Genomic DNA, 21,060 nt, shown 5'->3' with positions numbered 1-21,060 from the left:
CACTGCATGCATCACTTCAACTCATTTGCATGTCTTGCTCTTATATTGCTGCTCTGAAACTGGATTTGTCTCCCCCATTATTTTTCAGCTCCATGTTCTTAATAAAATTATTTATGCAGTACCTTACTCATTTTTTCACCTAAGTAATGGATGAGGAGAAAAGAAGTATTCAAAACAGAGTATATGCTGCTGATGTAGCCATTTTTTAAGTTCTTAATCTGTATGTTGTCTTTCTAGATTACAGAAAAGACTGCTCGTAATGCAGTTCACATGATTTGGGTATTGTTCTAATAATATGTGTCCATAAAAATATAGTAAGTGTATTACAAATTAGGCTGAACATCAGGCTTAAAAAGTTACTAGAAAATTACGTAATTAATCAAATTTTCCTATAAATAACTTGAGAAGGAGCTTGCAGAAACCTGAGATGTCTTTACAGTTGAAGAAAAGTTTTCCAGTGGTCAGAATTACTAAAATTTTTATGCTCTGGTAGATATAGTTCCTTAAATAATAGCATATTGTACTGTGAAACAGATTTGTGAATATTTCAGGAATTAATGGCCATACCTGCAAATTTAATTGTCTATCCTCAGCACCATCTGACCTGACTGTAAAAGTGCTGCTCACTGTTTATGTACTCTGTTCATTCTTTCAGCTTCAGGAAAATCAGGATGAAATAGAAAACATGATGAATGCAATATTTAAAGGTGTTTTTGTGCATAGATACCGGTAAGTTTCTCTTAGTAATTTGTAGCTTTGTTAAATTATTTTGGAAGCTGGTGACAAGTTATTTTTTTATTACTCATCTGAGTAATATCCTATTGCCCCACTTCTCCCCACAGAGATGCAATTGCTGAAATAAGAGCTATCTGTATTGAAGAGATTGGCATATGGATGAAGATGTACAGTGACGCCTTTCTCAATGACAGCTACTTAAAATACGTAGGGTGGACTATGCATGACAAGGTAAGCTGCACTGAGGAAAAGAAACAGAATTGTGACGCATAACTCCATGTTTTTGGTGGTTGATCTTGCCAGACTAGGTTTTGATCTCTTAACTGTTTTCATCAGTCACTGCTTTTCTTATCACTCAGAAGCATTGGTGTTTCAACATATAGGTAAAATAGACTTGAATATTTTGAATGGTTTTGGAGAGTATATGTATATAGATTTTTAAGGAACTGTTATTTGTAAGGAAATGGCTTTTTATTTATTGCTGATGTTTGCTGACTTCTACTTTATAATACAGAACGGTTTGAAATTAATGCATTTCACATGGAATAATCCAATAATACAGCCTAACAGTTTTGCTGTTTTGCCAGGTTAAGGAACTTTTTACCATTCTCAGCTAGCTGTAAAAAGCATGGGAAAAGTCCCCTTTTGTGCTGAGGAGTGGCTCAAGCTGTTACTTATCAGCTACCAGATAGAGATTATACTATCTCTATAGTGGTGAACAGATACAGTTTACAAATACTCCTTGATTCATTGTTGAGTCAGCACATTGTCTCAGTTCTTGCATTGGAGACTTCAAACTATCAAATCTGAAGTGAAACAAGTTAGGGATGCTCACTCATGCTGTGCTGTTCATGGGTTTGGTATCAAAAAACAATGACCTCTGGCACTGGGGTGATAAGGTAATGCATGAAGTCAGTTGTCCTAGACTTCTGAAGAGTATTTCTGTATCTATACCTTAAAACATGTTCTGTGCTAAAGTAGATCTTGTACTTCAGGAGGAATATTTCTGTCTGTATCTACTTGGTCATTCTCATCTAACAAGAGATGGTTGTTAATGATACAGATGTTGCCAGTTGCTAAGTGAAAGCAAGCACTCAGAATTCTACTTAGAAATATCTTGAGCATTTAGAGTACGTCTTTAAAGAATGAAACAAGTGTATTTTGACCTAAAGATACTAACTGCCCTGAGACATTGGGGTTGTTGCCCCCCGCCCCGGCTTGTTTCAAACAAGGACATATTCTTATGCCACTAACATGATTATTGATAGTATATCTTGACAATACTTAATCTTTGTCCTTGAATGAATTCAGACTGCAAAAGAAACTGATTTTGTATGAATTGAATATCTGTATCCTATACTTGACTTTTAATCCAGTTCTTAATTTTATTTTAGCAAGGGGAAGTAAGACTCAAATGCCTAACTGCTTTGCAAGGGCTTTACTATAATAAAGAGCTTAATTCCAAATTGGAACTCTTCACCAGTCGGTTCAAGGTTAGTGTAAATTCATACGTACTTAAAAATATGAAGTTTTTAAAAGTTGTATTACACTTCTTTCCTCTTTGAAAATACTTTCTTTTGTGTTCTTAGGATAGAATTGTGTCTATGACTCTTGACAAAGAATATGATGTTGCAGTCCAAGCAATAAAATTACTCACTCTTGTTTTACAGTAAGTACATGTATATCTCCTTATCTGACCTACAACAAATATTAAAAGGTAAAAGCATTTCTCATGCCTATGGGCGAGGACAGCAACTTGACAGAATTCAGTCTAGAGATATGTCTATGTGTCTTACACCCAAACAAATTGGAATTTCAAAAGTAATCTGGCTAGAACAGTGCTGTTTACTTATCTGTTACAGTCAGGTAAGTGTAAAGGCTGGAAACTTAGAATTCAGCCTCCCTAAGTTGAAGCTATTGTGGAATATTTGAACTGAAGAAATGTAGGATATACGGAACATTACACAGTAGTTGAACTTTTGAGCATAACCTTCTACCAAATGCTCATACTTCATCAGTAAGTTTTGTTTATGAAGACTTTGGAGTTAAGCTATCTTGTTTTGGGTTTTAGGATGGTAAATTGAAGGAAAAGGTTTAGATTCTCCTTCATTTGCATCTCCCTCATTAGAGTTCATACTCTGATGTTGAGACTAATACTCAACATTGAGATTAATTAATAAGTGTTAATAGATTAATACTCTAATTGACTAGCTTTGTTTTTTTTCTTCTCTTCTTCCCATCCCCACCCGTAGGAGTAGTGAAGAAGTTCTGACTGCAGAAGACTGTGAAAATGTCTATCATCTGGTTTATTCAGCTCATCGGCCAGTAGCAGTTGCTGCAGGGGAATTTCTTTATAAAAAGTAAGATGGAAAAATTATAATTAACTCCTTCCTGTAGTTTTTAGTGCGTGGATGCATGAACTGTGCACAGTTTTTAGTGCAATGATTCTCATCAGTTTTAGTTAAGAGAAGGAGAAACTGAATAATGAAATGACCTTAAGAAATAACTTACAGAAAATGTAACACTACTGTAGTTTTTGAACTGTTATAGTTTTTCTGAATGGGAAATAGAGAGTAATTCTGAAGCCTATGCTTTAAAACCTTGTACCTACAGGGAACATAATAAAAACATTCCCCTGTCTTCTCCTTTCCTCTCCTTCCTATATTGTGCTTGCATCATAATGAGTATTTTACCATTTCTAGTCCCTCCTGTCGTTGTGTTGCCCCCCTTATGACCACTTCATAAAGTATTTTTCTGTTTTAAAATAATAATTAAAAAAAACCCACCAAAAAACCCCAAACAAAACCAACAACAACAAAAAAACCAAAAAACTTTCAACACACATACCAGGTGTGTAGGGTAAGAAACAAAATAGAGTTTCCATCTAATACTTTTCAGACCTTCTTCCAGTATTTCTTTGCTGCTTTAAAGTCTCATGTGGGGAGGTTCAGAAAATGTAGTTTGCTAAAGAGGAGCATGGGACCTCAAGTACCTGCAATTATTACTGATGCTTGTAAAGTATTTTGTTATAATTATACATTCCACTAGAAACAGTCAGTGAAATACCAACTCAGCATATATGAAATGATTCAAATGATATTTGTCCCAGATTACTTCCTTGCAACATAAAATGTAGAGCCAAGCAGAAAGGTGCTAAGTGTGTGACTGTAAAAAACAGTATCTTGATATGAATTGACTGTGGCAAAGGCAATGAAGAAGAAACTTGTCCTGTATAATTTTTCTTCTAGGCTTTTCAGCCGCAGAGATCCTGAAGATGACGGAATACTTAAAAGGAGGGGAAGACAAAGTCCGAATGCTAATCTTGTGAAGACATTAGTGTTTTTCTTTTTGGAAAGTGAAGTAAGTTGAGTTTCAGGGATATCCTTGTTTTTGTGGTGGTGTGTGGTTTGGGGTTTTTTTGGTGGTGTTGATGTGGGTTTTTTGTTTTGTTTTGTGTTGTGGGTTTTGTTTTTTTTTTTAATTTAATTTGTTGTTGTTTTTCTTTTGCCACTCATTGGTTAATAACCATGAATTTGTCCTGCTTTTCCTATTATTTGAGCACCCTGGGGGTCAAAAGACTGTTTTGTGTGGTTGTGTTTATTTGAAGGATCTGTCCAGTACACAGTGTTGAGACAGGCTGTGAGCCCTACTCTGACAAATATTCTCCCATCATCCTTCATGCTAATATATAGGTGGAAAGAAATTTTTTAGGAGATATATAAGGGGGTAGGGACATATCCGCCCCCCTATCTCTCAAGTTCTGACAGATCTTGTAGCACTACTCTTTGTAGCAGTTGGTCTGGATTCATCTTTGTAAATTAATTGGGGGAAGAGAGACTTCTGTTGAACCAGAGAGCTCACAAAATTTTCTCTGTTCTTTTGCCACAGACAGGAGCCATGTGAAAAAAATAGCCTGTATTATAGCAAGTTCTGTAATGGACTTTATTGCTGATAAAGAAAAATACTTAATCTCTTCTCATTTTAGTTGCATGAACATGCTGCTTATCTTGTGGACAGCATGTGGGACTGTGCAACAGACCTCTTGAAGGACTGGGAATGTATGAACAGTCTTCTGTTGGAGGAGCCTCTCAATGGAGAAGAACGTAAGAGTTTCATAGAACTTTGTATGCATGCCATTAGTCTTGATTTATAAGGAAATAAGATGTTTACCTTTGTGAGTCCCCATATATTCTCTATTTTTACATGACTATAAGAAATCACTATTACTAATTGTAAAATGTGAGGAAGAACAGAAAGAGATCACTTCTGATATGGAAACGAGACACAGAAGAACAATGGTGGGAAGAAAAGAGGGAGAAGAGACTGGAAATAAGCATGCAATGCCCACTTGGCCTGTTGTTCCACAGGTTCAGACTGCACTTCTGGCATGAGAGTAGCTAAGTTGCTTGTGAAACCGGTTCATTTATGGAGTGCTAAAACTACCGTCATTTCTTTAATAACAGTAAAAACAAACAAATGCCCTGGGATAATTCTGTAATTCATAGGTGCTAGTAAATGGACTTCTGAAAAATGGAAAGGAACTAAAATGATTATAGAACTTCGTGTTTGTTTCATCCTGTCCTGTGACTCCTCCAGTGATATTCAGTCAATTTAAAATATTTTCTTGTGTTGCTTTATAAGGTGCTTATCTTCTCTATCCCCTGTGCCACCCCCACCCCTGGAAATGAGCTATCTTGGCCTAAATGCCTTTCTTTTTTTCTTTAAATAAACAAACATATTTTTATCCTTGGATACTAATAACTTGTGAAAATGAAAAACCAAGCTGTGTATTAACATCTGTTTCTTAAATTTCAGCTTTAACAGATAGACAGGAAAGCGCACTGATTGAAATAATGCTTTGTACAATTCGGCAAGCAGCTGAATGTCATCCTCCTGTGGGAAGAGGAACAGGGAAAAGGGTAGGAAGCAAACAGCTACTTCTAGAGATGTGGGAATGTCTATGTGTGGATAGTGTGAGAAGAAGGAAAAAGTTGTAGGCTTGTTGCTGCTGAAGGGACTGAATTCAGAAATTCAGCTTCAGTCTCCACAGCCTCCAATATCTGACTACCTTGGCTAATTCACTTTTTCTGAACTTTGTCACGTGCTTAATACTGTTTGGACAACTGTATTTGTTTTTACTACTGAAGGTAATACAAAATGGATTTTGAAAGAAGTCGTGGTTGGAAAGGAGAACAAAAAACAATTTTGGGGAAAGCTAAAACTATTTTCAATTTAAAAGAGCTAAATGAGGGAAGGGAGTATACTTCATAGGCTCTTAGGAAGGAGGACAGTCCAACAATTGTTTTTTCTCTGATCATATAGAGTTTAGGCACCACTTTTTTACTGGGGTTTTAAGCAGGGAAGGGAACAACTTTCAAGACTGGTGCAGCTTTTGGTAAGAAACCCATTTAAGTATAGATTGAAAACTTGTATGAAGATCAGATTGCTGTATGAATTGAGTAAATACAATTATAAATCATAAGTAAGCTGAAAGGTTTGCTGTTCTTTCATTGTCAAGAAGAGCATTCTGATCATGGTATTTTGGTTTAGACTGTCACTTCTGTTTTCAAGATAATGTGAATAGTATTGGGTGTAACTGAATTTTTTTTTTTTTTACACTAGTATTTTACAGGGGTATTAGATGTTCTGTGTACCTAATTGTCATTAATGACAATGAAACTTGCACCAGAACTTTTTGTTGTAAAATCCTCACAATACCAATATTTTAGGTGCTGACAGCAAAGGAAAAGAAAACCCAGTTGGATGATAGGACAAAAATTACTGAACTCTTTGCAGTTGCACTTCCTCAGTTGCTAGCAAAGGTAGGTTTAATTCCATTTCTTGCTGATGGACTGTTGTTGAAAAAAAGTCTATTTTCTGTAATTAACTGTATGTCTTAAGCAAGTCTTTGCTTTTTCTGATAAATATTTGATTGGTCTATAACAAATTGTGTTGTCCAAGACTCTTTCATTTAAACTTTTTTCCTTGTCAATTTTACAGTATTCTGTAGATGCAGAAAAAGTCACCAACTTATTGCAGTTGCCACAGTACTTTGATTTGGAAATTTATACAACGGGGCGATTAGAAAAGGTAAGGAAACACTCAGTAACGCTTAACAGAAAAGGAGAAAACCCAGAATTTAGGCTTGCTGGAATTTCAGAGTGGTTTTTTGTGTAAGTGATACTTTATCGTAACAATTATTGAGAATGAGACTTGGACTTCAGAGCTGTTACTGGCTGCTGTTCTTAAGAATTTTAACAGACTCTTGCCAGTTAGATGGATGTTATGCGAGAGTATTTATTGTTGGGTTATGGTCATGTTTGAGGTATGCTGCCTGACAGATAAAGCTTGTAGAAACAGCTTGATAAGCTTTCTGTTTCTGATCACTGAAACTAATAAACTACCATCTTCATTGCATGAAAAAGGGGAAAACTACCAGATCACAAATTATGTGGTTACTGCCCTCATTTTATCTGGTATGGTGATGAAGTTGGTGTAAGCCCAACAATCTTAGAATTAGATTCTAGAGATCTAGATTTTCTCCTTCTCAGATGCAGTCTTTTGCTGTATTGTGAAGCAAGTAGCTGGAAGTCATTAGGGTCAAAAAAAGTAATAAAAGGTTTAGTTGACAGCATAGCCTAGCAGTGATAGAGCAGCAGTGAGCAACTCAGGTTGAGGGGAGGCATGTAAGAACAACTGAAGTGGTTTCAGTGCTGACACTTGAGTGTTGTGAAACTAAATCTTCAATTATCCAGCTTTTAAGACCATGTGTAAATGTTTGTGAGTGCCAGATAAATGCTTCTGTGCTGTTTTGTCGCTGCAAATTCAAGTGTTAGAGAAGACCATACTGACAATTGCAAATTTTTAATGACTTTTTAAAATGCATTGATTGAGTCTTTAGTCTTTGACAAGCTCTTCCTTAATTTTTACTAAATAGATTTTTACTTTACTCAGAAGCTTCACTGGCTTTCTAGAAGTGTTGTATTCTGTATTGTAGTTACAAAAGTAGTAAATTGAATTTATCTTCTTAAATTCTTTCAGGTTTATTAAAAATACACATGTGCATGTGTGTGTATATATGTATAAATACATGTTTTTTTCCACACCTCATCTTTCTTGTAGCATTTGGATGCCTTACTGCGACAAATCCGGGATATTGTGGAGAAGCACACAGATATAGATGTTTTGGAAGCCTGTTCAAAAACATACCACGCTCTCTGTAATGAAGAATTCACAATCTTTAACAGGGTTGACATTGCAAGAAGTCAGTTAATAGATGAATTGGCAGACAAGTTTAATCGACTTCTTGAAGACTTCCTGCAAGAGGTATTTTAATGCGCAGGATAAACTTTTCCTGCCCCTGTAAATATTTCCAGTATGTTTTTCTGCCTTCCTATGAAAGTCAATGAGTTAGCGATGGGAACTTCCCTCTGACTTTCAAAACTGTTAAGTCAAGCACAATAATACTACAGTATTGTGGCTGTGATTATGTGAACTCAGACTGTTCGTTTATATTAGGACAATGAGTCTTTCATTTCAGTCTCCATTTGACAAGTGTCTTTGTGAATTTGAGATAAGTTTCTGATAAAGTATGAAATTACGTAAACTTTTTACCTTTAGGTTTTGAAGCTCATATTTTTGAGAGATGTCAAATCCACTAGGATTCTTCTTAGATGTACTAGTGTTGCTAGTCTTGCCTGTGATTGCATGTTGCTGTTGTTGAATACCAAAATCTCTAGAAAACACCCCCCCTCCCTTCCTGAATGCAGGCAGATGCAGTTAAGAGCTTAAAAATTTCCCACACTCTGCTAATCTGAAGAGTGAGAATTTGGGAGTATGTGGGATCTCTGAGATTCAGACAAAACTTGTTTGTCCTCCTCCTCATCTGTGATAAGGAGCATAGGAAGTGTCTTTTTGATTACTCTGTTCTCCACACTTCTCAAATGCAGACTTAGTTTATCAAGTTTTGCTCCTGTTCCTCTTGCTTACTGGCCTGAACTACAAATCCACTCTAGAAACCTTAGACGTATGTGGAGTATGTAAGAAATGTGCCTGGTAATCCATTTGTTTCCTCCTTTGTGAGAGAAAGAAAGAAAGAAAGAGAGGTAAAGCAAGGAAATGTCAGACAGTTGGCTTGAAGGAAAATGGCAAATACTCTTGTAGGAGTGTTGAAATCCATAGTGCTTTGATAAGGTTGTACAACTACAGGACAGTGAAATGCATTGGTTGTGCAGGATGTCTGGTACACTGAGGAGGAGTTTCTGTGACCTTAGTTTATCCTGTCTAACTTAAATAGAGACTTTTTGGATCCTTTCCTTTTTATTCCTTTTCCTTCTCCAAATGCAAGTTTGTCAGAACTTGTGGGAAAATTAGAACAAAACATTTCCTGTACCTCTCTCAAAGACTTTCCTCTGTTACTAAAGTAAGATTGAGGTACTGACCTGTGGCCCATCTAGTCCAGTATCTTATTGTCTGAGAGTGGCCTCTGCTGGATTCTTCAGAGAAAATTGAAGCACCTACATAATACACTGTATTGTGCTATCCTAGACTTTGTTCTTTTTTTTTTTTTTCCCTCTTGCTTCTCATCGCCCCACTCCCCTTGTTCTGCTGACTGTTTTTAAGCATGACGTGCTACCTTCTCACTCACTCTTTAACTCTTCTAAAAACAAATGTGGCATTGATAAATAATTTAAATGCAGAACTCTCTCTCTCTCTCTCTCTGGTGGTTGTGGGGTGGGGTATGTTTTAGGGTTTGGTGGTTTTGTTTGTTAATCTTACTAAGTTCCCTAGCTTGCTTAGCTTACATTGCTTGGAGTATCTTACTATATGATTATTAAATAGGGGGAGGAACCTGATGAAGATGATGCATATCAAGTCTTGTCAACACTGAAGAGAATCACTGCTTTTCACAAGTAAGTAGGCTTCTGCAAACATTTGTCAGGGTTTGTGGTGTGGGGCGGTTGTTCTTATTTCTTTGTTTTTAATTAGATATCTCTTACCTTTTTAATGCAACTTGGAGGGATTTTTTTGTGTAGTGTGAATGATTGAGAGTTGTGCAGAACATGACACATTTTGAATGTATGAAGAAGTATATACAAAACTGAAATCTGGGAGTTTTGTCCCTTTTTAAATTGTTGGTGTGTTTTGTTGGGGCTTGGGGGATATTTGTGGTTTATTTGAGCTTTTTATTGGTTTTTTGTTTGTTTGTTTTTAAGACCAGTTAAGCTTTTAATAGTTGTTAACATTAAATTGCAGAAATGGTGTAAGTTAAATTACATCTTTGCCTAATTTTCAATGCTTCCAGTGCTCATGACCTGTCAAGATGGGACTTGTTTGGCTGCAACTACAAATTATTGAAAACTGGTATTGAAAATGGAGACATGCCAGAACAGGTTTGTATTAAAATGTGTTTAGATACAACAGTAAATAGCTTTTGTTGCTGTCTTTTATTGGCCTTTGTCATCTAATGTGTTTTTCCCTTTTGATTCCAGATTGTTATTCATGCACTGCAGTGTACTCATTATGTAATCCTTTGGCAACTAGCAAAAATTACTGAAAGCAGTTCCACAAAGGTATGCCTTGTTCCAGTTGTATTAGTAAATAAACATTTGTACATACCTGCAGTATCACCAAGTGGGAACTGTGATGGAATTAAGAATAAGATTTTTTTTTTAATACTCATAACCTGCCTAAATCTGCATTTCTAATAAGTTCTTCAGAATTCATAGTTTTAATAGTGGAATGCTTGACTTTTAAACCTAGTCCTTCTCTAAATTGTTATGTTTTTATTTAAGTGTCAGTATTATGTTTAATTTGTCAGAATGTTAAAGTAATGGTAGTAAATAAATGCAATACATGTTAGTCTGGCACAGTAACAATTCTAAGGGTGGGTATATTATAATATAAATTACAAAACACAGTATAGTCAGTCTTAAGTAGTGGGTTTGGATTTGTTTGCAAATTGAAGTATCAATGACAAGTCAGTGAGAGAGGAGAATTTTCTCACTATCGTACTATTCTCGGTATGTTGCAGTCATACTTTGCTCTTCATCAGTCTTTTAAATGTGTTGTTAAGTAAAAGACATGAAATGATTAAGTTAAATTTCAAACTTACTGATTCAGTAATTACAATCTGAAGGTCTGTTAAATAAACATGAACTTCTTCAACACTGGCTGGCTAGCTGGTTTACCATCTAGGTTTTAATGGCTTTTAGCATTTCCAAACCCAAAAGTATCAGATATGAAGTAGTTCTTAACCTATTTATCCACTTATGTGAGTGAAGGATTTGGAGGCTTTGTGAACTTACTCATTAAAGGGTAAACAGTAGTCTGAGGTTTTTGTAACGGTGATTAAAGCTTTATCAAAAGCTTGACAGCAGACGCTGAGCTAAATACTGAAAAGTTGTTAGAAATTAAGATTAACTTAGCTATTTTGCAGTAAAAAATAATCTGTAAGACTTTCAGCAGTTTTGCAGGAATGAGAAGAACTGATTTGAAAAGTGGTCCTGTATCTAGACTATTTTCTGCTCCTGTATAATAAAATTTGGTAAATTAAGGCTTTCATAGTTTTAACTTCTGAACCACAACTGTTCTGTTATATTTAACTGCTTGACTGCTGCCAAATATGCCAGGTATGTACAGAAGTTCCATTGATTTCTGTTCAATGCCAATGGAACATAACAGCAAAGAAGTTAAAGCACAGAACCAGAAGTGACAGAAATGTAGCTAAAGATTTTTTCTTTTTTTTTTTATTTTTATTTTTTGTTTTGTTCTGTGGCAAAACCAGCACGCAGTTAGCAGTTAATTTTGAACAGGTTGACTTAAGTGTGGGCATTAGCGCCATAATATATATAGGCTGCTAAAATAAAAGACTATGTAAATAGTTCAATTTTTATTAAAATTTAAGTAATTCTATATGAAGGAAATAGTCTCATGTGTAATGCTCTTAACCTCAGTATAGTAATCTGAATAGTAAATGTAGAGAGAAAAGGTTTTATGTAGTGAAGGTGTTCTAACATCATATTATACTTAAAACTCGTAGTTAAGAAGCAGCTGTTGCTTTTGTGATTCCTGTTGAGATTAAATGACGCCTTGTGCCATTGTGTTACCTGCTTTCTTGAAGGGAGAGATTTGGTTTGGTTTAGATTGAATGGATAGTTTTTAAACTTATCTCAGGGGTATTTCTTCTTTGTCTGGACTGATGCTGGCTACACAGTTGGTCTTTTGTAATATGACTTCCCCAGTTCTACATGGGCTAGAATCTTCACATCACTGAGAAACACTAATTATGCCACACAAGCGGGTGGTATTTCTACCAATTTGATACTTCATTTACTTAATAATCTACTTTTCTGGAAGCTATTGCAACACTTGCAAAGCTACAAAAGAGAGGAAGAAAACCCCCACTCTCATCTGACATTTTACTTTATCCCCAAGCAGTGAGTTAAAAAAAAAAAAAAAAAAAAGTGTGGCTATGTCTGTTGTAGTTATAAACAGCTACCTAAAACCTATCTTCTAGGTTGAAAATACAGGTATTTTAAAGAGAAAATGCTTTATGCTCTGGGTTGGGGGTTTTTTGTTTGGTTTTGGGGGGTGGGTTGGTGGGGCTTTTTTTAGGTTTGGTTTGGGGGGGGTTGTTACTATTTTTTTGATAAATAACTTCACTATTCTCATCCCAACTTTTATTTCTTTTTGTGGTACACAGGATGACAAAATTGAGGAAATGGCTACTTGCTATTTTTATTTGTAATAGTAATTTTTAAGTAATGCAGTGGACTTGAGTGTTACGACTGCATATGAGATCTGTGGTGGATTAGCTCTGTGAAAATGTGTATGCTAAATGTGACTATAAAATTGAAAAAGCAAAACTGTTACATGAAATTCTTCTCTTTAAAGGAGGACCTTCTACGTCTAAAGAAGCAGATGAGAGTGTTCTGTCAAATCTGTCAACACTACCTGACCAACGTAAACACTGCTGTGAAGGAACAGGTTAGTGACTGTTGTTTTTCCTTGTAGTCTTCTATTATTATAATTTTAATGTAGTTGAAAAGTTCCTCTTGCTAATATTTTTAGTGCTTATGTGGGAATGTAGTGTGTCTCAGATGTTTAGGCTGAATGCCCTTTGAGGCATACTTGTATGCTTGCTCTCCTTTAGGTAATTTAGGTAGGATTTTAGAATCAATTTAAACTTGATTCTTTCTAGTCATTTTAGGCAGCATAAACTTGTTTTCAAAGGAGTTTTTTGTTTGTTTCTTTAAACAATGACTGGGCAGGTACACCATAGAAGTCTTCTGGTTTCCAGGTTCGGTGGTGGAGTTCCATTTCAAAGTTTTTGCTTACTATGTGGTCACGACACACACCTCTGGTGGAGCTGATTGTGGATTTATAGACTCAGAGCTGGAAGAGCTAGGGACAAACTATTTAAAAGAGCAAAGTTACTGTTCTAGTTCCGTCTTTGAATGCTTTTATGTTCCCACTTTTGTACTATGATATATATGTGCCCATCCACTCAAGACCTGTGAATACAACTTTCTTCCTCGTGCTGTGAACCCCTGAGGACATACAGGGGCACCTTCTGTGTCTGTTCCCCTTCACCATGGTGCTGCATACAGAATATATCCCTCAGTTCTTCAGAGTCCCAGGAGTTCAGGAATCTCTGAATCGGGAGAAAAAGAATGGGTACTTAACAGTTGACTCTATGTGTGTGTTCATACATGCACACGTACACACTGTAACCTAGGGGATTTTATTGTTGGGAAGTGGTTTTTCTTTTCTGTGGTCAGCCTTACGTACACTCACGTGCTGGTCGATTGTTAACAGTATTATATTTAGAGACCATTCTAGCAAGTGCTTGGAAGCCTCAACAATGATGTAGTGCTCGGAAAAGATGTGAGCAGTTTTATAGTTGGTCCCTCATATAGTTGTCCTTTGTGGGGGGAGAGTTTTAGCTGGAACTAAGTTCTTGGATATTTCAGACATGAAATATGTAGGTATTTAGTCTATGCAAGTAGTACCTGACATTTCAGGCAGGAGACAAAAGTCCTGGATTTTTTAAAGAAAAATGCAGGCAGGAAGGTTTTGAGGGGGTTGCTTTTTATTTTTCTTGTTTCAAAAAGAATTGAGACATCATCTTGGGAAATACTTGTCTGGAGTTCTGAGGTTGATGGGGTCAAAGGAAAAACTCCAGAGGCTGAGTCTCTTTCAGTCTGTGGTCAAATAGTTATCTTGCCAGGATGCTCACAGGAGTTTCAGGTTCCAGTGAAGAGCACAGGTTACTGATAGCAGCGTTAATTCTAAGTAAATGCCTTTAACAACCTTTAGAATGCTAACGTGAGAAAAAAAAAATCTCTCTGTGAGGGAAGGACCAAACTATCTTCTGGGTATACTTTTTAATTAAGCATATAGGAAGCCAGGAGCCTTTTTGCTACTAAAGGTAATAATAACCTGGTTGAGCTTGAAGTTGAAAATCTGGTCCACTGAGTCGCACAACTGCAGGTTTTGAAACTCTTGCTATAACAAGAATATTCCTGGAACTGAATAGGCATGTTCTGTGTCAGAGAGCTATCTGGTGTCAAAGTCACAAGGTGTAGGGTATAAAAGTGCGAGCAACAAAAATTACTGAGGCTCTGAGTAGGTCTCTTTAAAAGGCTTTGTAACTCAGACTCAAGTGAATGTTCTAGAAACTAGAACTGCCTCAGTCACGTAGCGTACAATAGCCATGGTTCTGCTTTCCTTCTCTAATCTCATGAAAGGGCACAAGGAACTTAAGAGAAGTGTATGTATTTTTGTGACCAGGAAATTAGTAATATTTACTTTGAGGAGTTAGAGAACAGATCTGTTTGTTAAAATGGAAATACTTAAGAGATTAGAGTTAAAGAGATGAGGTGCAGCACTAAGCGGTGTGTTGCCTTGGTCTACTAGTTTGAAGAAGGTCAGTCTAGGTACTGATAATTTGAACTTTCTGGGGAGGTAGAATACAGACATTTAAATCTGATGTCAGGTGGCACAAGTTAGCCAGCAAAATGAAGAGGTGGTTGCTTTTTTGGAAGCAAGACTTAGGATTTAAAGGGATTGAATGACCTCTGCTGTTAAATGTTTTACAAATGTGATTGAAACAAATTAAAAAAAAAAAAACAAAAACACAAACAAATGAAAGAAAAAAGGAGAATATACTATGGTTGGTGTCCACAAAGTTCTCTAGTGACCTAAAATAGTACCTGTCAGACAGGACTTAGGAGTTTCAGGTGCAAAATGCTTTAATCTCTCATAATGTTTTGATATGTAATTGGCTTCATCTGTGCAGTATTTTTATTTGGAGACCCAGTCTTCATACAGCAACCTCCTGTAATAAACTATGCACATCTTGACTTCCAGTTGGCCTGTTGATTAGGACTTAAGTGACCTGTGTACACCATTGTGCTCTAAGTATCTGTTAAGTGGAAATACATTATTCTAAATAAAATCCAGTTCCCAAACAAGTATTTATTAAGGTTTCTTTTTAATAGGCTTTCACAATTCTGTGTGATGTGTTGATGATCTTCAGTCATCAGATTATGACAGGAGGACGTGACATGTTGGAGCCACTTGTTTACACTCCTGATTCTTCATTGCAATCTGAACTACTCAGTTTTATTTTAGATCATGTCTTCATTGATCAGGATGATGATAATAACAGTGCAGGTTTGTACAAAACTTAGGTTTCCTTTATATTATTTCCCTTCTAATGTATTTGTTTACCTAATGCCTTTTTTATGGGTTTTTTTTCTTCTTTTTTTCTAGCCTTGAGAGGTGTGCATGTGCACAGAGATAGATTTGTCTTTTAAATGTCAGCAGCCAATGAAAGCATTTTATGTTTTGGGGACATGTAGGATAATTTTGGTAAAGGTTTGGTTTAACAGACACAAATATATATGTCTGTATTAGGAAAAGAGACTTGTCAGTGGGCAATGAAGTTTACCACTGTCAGAACTGAGATTTGATTTTCTACATCCTGACCATTAGCCCACATCACTTTTTATATAAATGCTTAAATATGAAGTATTTCAACCTGACAGTTTTCATGTTCTGAACTCTTTCTAGATGGACAGCAGGATGATGAAGCTAGCAAAATTGAAGCATTGCACAAAAGAAGAAATCTACTTGCAGCTTTCTGTAAACTCATTGTATATACTGTGGTGGAAATGAATACGGCTGCGGACATTTTCAAGCAATATATGAAGGTAAATTTGAAGCCTAGTAGTGATATTTCATTAAAACTACTAGAATACAGTAGTTGTGGATTTTTAAATTATTACTGGGTTTTTACCTTACAACATAACTGATTCAAAATGTGAAGAATTCAGAACTCCAGAGGTGGTAGTTTGTAGGCCTTTAAAAGCTCTTTTTTCTGAGAGAAGGGTAAAAAAATGACTGAGATTAATTTCACAGTCTCAGTGTGGGGGTAGCAGGGAGGGAGGAGTGAAACCTGATAATTATTTTTACATTGTTTTAAATAGATTTATTTTCTTATCCTGATCAATGGTATATTTTTAATTCAGTTATTAGTTTAGGCAGTGATCTTGAGAATCTTCTCACAAAGAGACCTCCATTGTGTCTAGCCTCATCAAATAATTTCAACTCGAACTTTGTAGAAGAAGAAGAAAAAATGTTTTGTGAGTTCCACCCACTGCCTGCCTGCTGCACCCCCAACCCTAATATGTGATCTTTATTTCTATTTCTATCATATTTAAATATAAAAAACCATTCTTGGCTCCTGGGACTCACAGATGCATGATGATACGAGTACTCATTTTGTGAATATGATAAAGCTTTGCTCCTTGGTGATTACCTTAAAAAATTTAAAACTTGGGCACAACCTGCTTTTGTCTGTCTGAATGCCCTACATATATTTTGAAACTCTAAAAAACTAATTGGGTCTTTATTGTATCTGAAATAGTTAAAGAACTGAACAGGCAGCTGTCTTCATTGGAAAAGTTATGGCTATGACACTACCATAAGTGCTTCCTTTCAGCAGAGAAAATAGAAAACTCCCCACCAGAGTTACAGAAGTTACTAAAAAGATTAGATTCTAATCTTGTACCCTGAAGGGGTGAACATGTGTCATGGCCTTGAAGATAAATAGATCATTCTGCCTCTAAAGTGACAAGAATGAAGAGAAGTGGATATAGTCTTTGTGATTTGAGGGTTTTTTAATCATTTTGGAGGTGGTTTGGGATATCATTTTGATGATGTAATCATGAACATGTTAGGTTTTTCCCTTTTGAAAGTGTTCAAAATTTTTTAAAAATAGCAAATCCTAGATGTTGTTTTCTGTAAAAATAGCAAATCCTAGATGTTGTTTTCTGAAGAATTCAGTAGTTGTAATGTTTTCAGCTAAAATCAAAAGTTAACCTTTTTTTTTTTTAATTTTTCCTAGTATTACAATGACTATGGTGATATTATTAAAGAAACGATGAGTAAAACAAGACAGATAGACAAAATCCAGTGTGCTAAAACGCTTATTCTTAGTTTGCAGCAGGTAAGAATGATTTACAATATTTTTATGCATGAAATTCCATACTGCAGGTAACATCCTGTTGTTTAATAGCTAGTGTGAGGTATTAATGAAGAAATTCTTCTGGAAGGTAGGGATAAATAGGTCTAAATTGAAACATATTTTCTGCAACTATTTGAAAAACTGCCAGAAGTCTTCCTACCTTCCTTACCAAATACTGTGCTATGGAAAGTGTATGTGAGAGGCCGATTAGATACGAAATTGATGTAACTCAGTGATACTGTCTTAATTCTAAAACAAGAGTTTGAGGCACATAATCAGAAATGTGTTGTGAAACTGCTAGTTTGCTTATTCGTGAACAGATAAACAAGAGAAAACACTTCCTGCCTTTGGGGTTTTGTGTGTTTGTGTTTTGTTTTGGTTTTGGCTTTTTTTGTTGTTGTTGTTTGGTTTTGCTTTGGGTTGGCTTTTTCTGTTGTGTTGGGTTTGTTGTTTTTTTTGATGTGGTTTTGCGTTTTGTGTGTCATTGTTTTTTGTTTTTGTTTTTTTAATTTTTTAAACTATTCTGAGAAGTAATGGGAAGTTTTAGTAATTCAGTATTTCTTAATGTTTGGTAGGGGCTTCACCCATCTTTGAAATTAAAACATGATTTAATGCTCTCTTCAGTAAATGAGCTTGTTTGTGTGGAGACCTGATGAATTCAGTCGAGGTCAGAGTCAGATTCATCTGCTCACATGAACCATTTGCATGAATCTTATTTACAGGATCAGAACAGTAAAGGCATACCTCTGCAAACCACTGTAATCCAGCATAGGTCTCTGCTATTGTTGAAAGGAAAAATATACTCTGATTTGTCCTCTCCTTCCCCACACCTTTTTTTTTTTTTTTTTTTAAAGAGGTCATAGAGCCACATATTGGATATACATCTAGATATTGATCCTGGTTGAGAACTAGCCAGAAAAAGTCCTTAGTGAAGCCCATAATCTGGTTTATCTCTGTGGATATTGCCAGTACAAGGGAGGATGAGGCCTTTCCTTTTGACAGCAGCGTGACTTCAAGTAGCTGGTGAACTGCAACATAAAATACGCAACTAAACACGCCTACAGTTTTTGCTGACTTTTCACCAGAGTTCATAAATTTTTGTGATGCTGGGTAAATACTGTGCTTATTAGTCTTTTCTGTCTCATGAATAATGAGCCCCTTATATTTTAAAGGGCAGACAGAGGAAGTGAATGTAGAAGTACGATTACACATGGAATAGGGAGGCAGTTACACAATCCTGATGTGGCAGTAAGAAAAATAACATGAGGGGTCTCAAGTATTATAAACCAACCAAACAAAAAAACCCCACATGTAAAGTTAAACACATAACTAGCATTTTTTCCAGAAAAATGTCTTAAAGAAACTAACCAGAGAAGAAATACTAGAAGTGATAGTGGGTAAAGGGAATAACTAAGTTGCAGTGAGCTACACCAACATAAAAGTATGCAACTATAGGCCAAAATGTATCTATAAATGAAAAGTTAATATTTATAGCCCTAGTAAGTCTGGTTTTGGTTTGCTCTGCTATATATGAGAGAGTAAAGGGTGAGTGTGTTAGACAAAACCAGAAAAAAATCAGAAAAATTGTAGAAAAATGGACTGTTGAGGAGAATTAACAGTAAAATTCAGTGGGATGAGAAAAGGACTGGTCAAAGAAAAAAGATTACAGTAAGGTTCAGAGTGTTTAGCTTTACCAACTATTGATGAGTAGTTAAAAGTCTGATCCTCAGTGGTTTCTGGTGTCTTTGGCAACTTTCCTGAAGACATGTTTCCATTTTTGGATATCTTCATTATACTTGTATTTTGAAAAGAGACAAAAAAAAACGAATTAGTAGTAGTTTGACAAACTGTAATATTCAAGACCAGGTGAGAATTTACCCCATTTATTTCTTCTCTATTAGTGTAGGTATCAGAGAATCCTACTAATTTTAAGTATTCTCAACTCTAGAACCCCTCATTTAGGGAAGTGCAGAAATCCAACATATTTATAATTTGATGCATGCTTGGACAGTGTGCATTTCGAGGATTAACTTCGAAGTGCAGACTTTTCAAGAGTAGCCTTGACTTGGCTTTCCTAAACCTCCATGTTTGTCTTCTGGGGTTGTTGAATTAAGGAAAAAAAAAAAAAAAAGCTATAAAACACTTTTTTACTTAAACTTAGCTCTGTGTCAGTTGCTCCAAAGTTTGGCAAAATCCTTTAATAAATGAAAATCTCTCTTTTCGTTTCATACAGCTTTTCAATGAAATGATTCAAGAAAATGGTTATAATTTTGACAGATCATCACCAACATTCAGTGGCATAAAGGAACTTGCTCGACGTTTTGCTTTAACGTTTGGACTGGATCAGTTGAAAACCAGAGAAGCTATTGCTATGTTACACAAGTAATTGTGTGCTTTGTGTTACTTCCCTTTTTGTAAACACTTCTTGACTAACATGAAAATGTCTTTCCAGTCTTTCAAAATCAGTTTGCTCATACAAAACACATCAGCACTAGAGACTATGTAGCCCATTTATAAATTTGGAGATGACCGCAGTTTTGGCCTTGAATTAAACTCAAATATTAAATAATGTTGATATTCTTCAGCATCATTGTATAAGCCTGTAAGTGATAGCAGTGTTGACGCTATTGTCTTATCCGTAACAGTAAGACCTGATCCACTTCCTTGTCAGTGGTGGTGATGTTGTGGCCTAGTGCGGAAAATTTGAAAAGTAGAAACATGGTGACACAAAGAGTGTGTCCAGATTCAAATTATGAACAGTGTTCACTTTTTTGCCAGAATATGGAAACATCAAATTATTGCTTTCTTGATGTAGAGGAAAGGTGTTCAGTTTTGATAGCTCCCAGTGTAGAACTTTTTCTTTAGTTTGTGCCTTATGTGACTTAATTTTTCAAATTTTTCTTAGGGATGGCATAGAGTTTGCTTTTAAGGAGCCTAACCCACAAGGTGAGAGCCACCCACCATTAAATCTGGCATTTCTTGATATTCTGAGTGAGTTCTCCTCCAAACTTCTCAGACAAGACAAAAGAACAGTGTAAGTATTTTCCCAATATTCTCAATATTTGTAATGATAACCATAAGACATGCATCTGAATAAATACGTATTTATGTGTATTGCATTCACCTAAACTGGAATCTTTGGCACATCAAGATAATTTTACACTAATGCAGTGAAGTATAATCACAAAGGATAAATTGTGTTCATCCTTGTTATTGTCGTTTTATGGTGGATGAACAAATCATATTCTGGATTTGCTGTTGTCAGGCCTTTTTGTTAACTAGATGAGGAGCATTGGGTGTTAATTTCAGTAGTTACTTAGCTTGACATGTTAACATGTTGTTACAGATATTTTGCATCTTTGTAATTATTTTTTCCATTTAAAGGTATGTTTATTTGGAGAAGTTTATGACCTTTCAGATGTCTCTACGAAGAGAAGATGTGTGGCTTCCTCTCATGTCCTACAGAAACTCTTTATTAGCTGGTGGGGATGATGATACTATGTCAGTGATTAGTGGAATTAGTAGTCGAGGATCTACAGTAAGAAATAAGAAGACAAAGCCAGCAACAGGGAAGCGGAAAGTACCTGAAGGTAGAACTTTACTAGAGTAGATATCCATATAAACTACGTGTGTCGATCGGTATTTATTAGCTTGAATGAATTTGTATGCTTTAGTATGTTTTTTTAGAACAGGGTAACTTCTGTCCATGTATGTGTCTTAGTGGGAGAACTATTCATTTTGAAGAGTCTGAATAACATAACACTGATTCACAAAAAGAAATAAAGGCACTA

The 21,060-nt window shown here is 35.7% G+C and overlaps 1 protein-coding gene across 4 annotated transcripts in view; it reads left to right on the top strand.

Annotated features, from left to right (window-relative positions):
* STAG2 (stromal antigen 2) overlaps window positions 1-21,060 on the top strand; it is a 42,152-nt gene that overhangs the window by 13,429 nt on the left and 7,663 nt on the right. For all 4 annotated transcript variants that reach the window (XM_010295908.1, XM_010295907.1, XM_010295909.1 and 1 more), the window contains exons 8-28: window positions 656-729; window positions 843-966; window positions 2,130-2,228; window positions 2,325-2,404; window positions 2,988-3,095; window positions 3,984-4,095; window positions 4,721-4,838; window positions 5,551-5,654; window positions 6,465-6,557; window positions 6,736-6,825; window positions 7,858-8,061; window positions 9,577-9,647; window positions 10,040-10,127; window positions 10,227-10,307; window positions 12,631-12,723; window positions 15,240-15,414; window positions 15,814-15,953; window positions 17,150-17,251; window positions 19,503-19,651; window positions 20,175-20,303; window positions 20,654-20,859. In XM_010295908.1, coding sequence (XP_010294210.1) covers window positions 656-729; window positions 843-966; window positions 2,130-2,228; window positions 2,325-2,404; window positions 2,988-3,095; window positions 3,984-4,095; window positions 4,721-4,838; window positions 5,551-5,654; window positions 6,465-6,557; window positions 6,736-6,825; window positions 7,858-8,061; window positions 9,577-9,647; window positions 10,040-10,127; window positions 10,227-10,307; window positions 12,631-12,723; window positions 15,240-15,414; window positions 15,814-15,953; window positions 17,150-17,251; window positions 19,503-19,651; window positions 20,175-20,303; window positions 20,654-20,859 — 2,440 coding nt within the window. The remainder of the gene's footprint in view (window positions 1-655; window positions 730-842; window positions 967-2,129; window positions 2,229-2,324; window positions 2,405-2,987; window positions 3,096-3,983; window positions 4,096-4,720; window positions 4,839-5,550; window positions 5,655-6,464; window positions 6,558-6,735; window positions 6,826-7,857; window positions 8,062-9,576; window positions 9,648-10,039; window positions 10,128-10,226; window positions 10,308-12,630; window positions 12,724-15,239; window positions 15,415-15,813; window positions 15,954-17,149; window positions 17,252-19,502; window positions 19,652-20,174; window positions 20,304-20,653; window positions 20,860-21,060) is intronic.

This window comes from Phaethon lepturus, unplaced genomic scaffold, assembly GCF_000687285.1.
Source record: "Phaethon lepturus isolate BGI_N335 unplaced genomic scaffold, ASM68728v1 scaffold22031, whole genome shotgun sequence".
Classification (NCBI taxonomy): domain Eukaryota; kingdom Metazoa; phylum Chordata; class Aves; order Phaethontiformes; family Phaethontidae; genus Phaethon; species Phaethon lepturus.
Note: the sequence above shows the minus strand (reverse complement) of the source record. Positions and strands in the feature narration are given on the sequence as shown.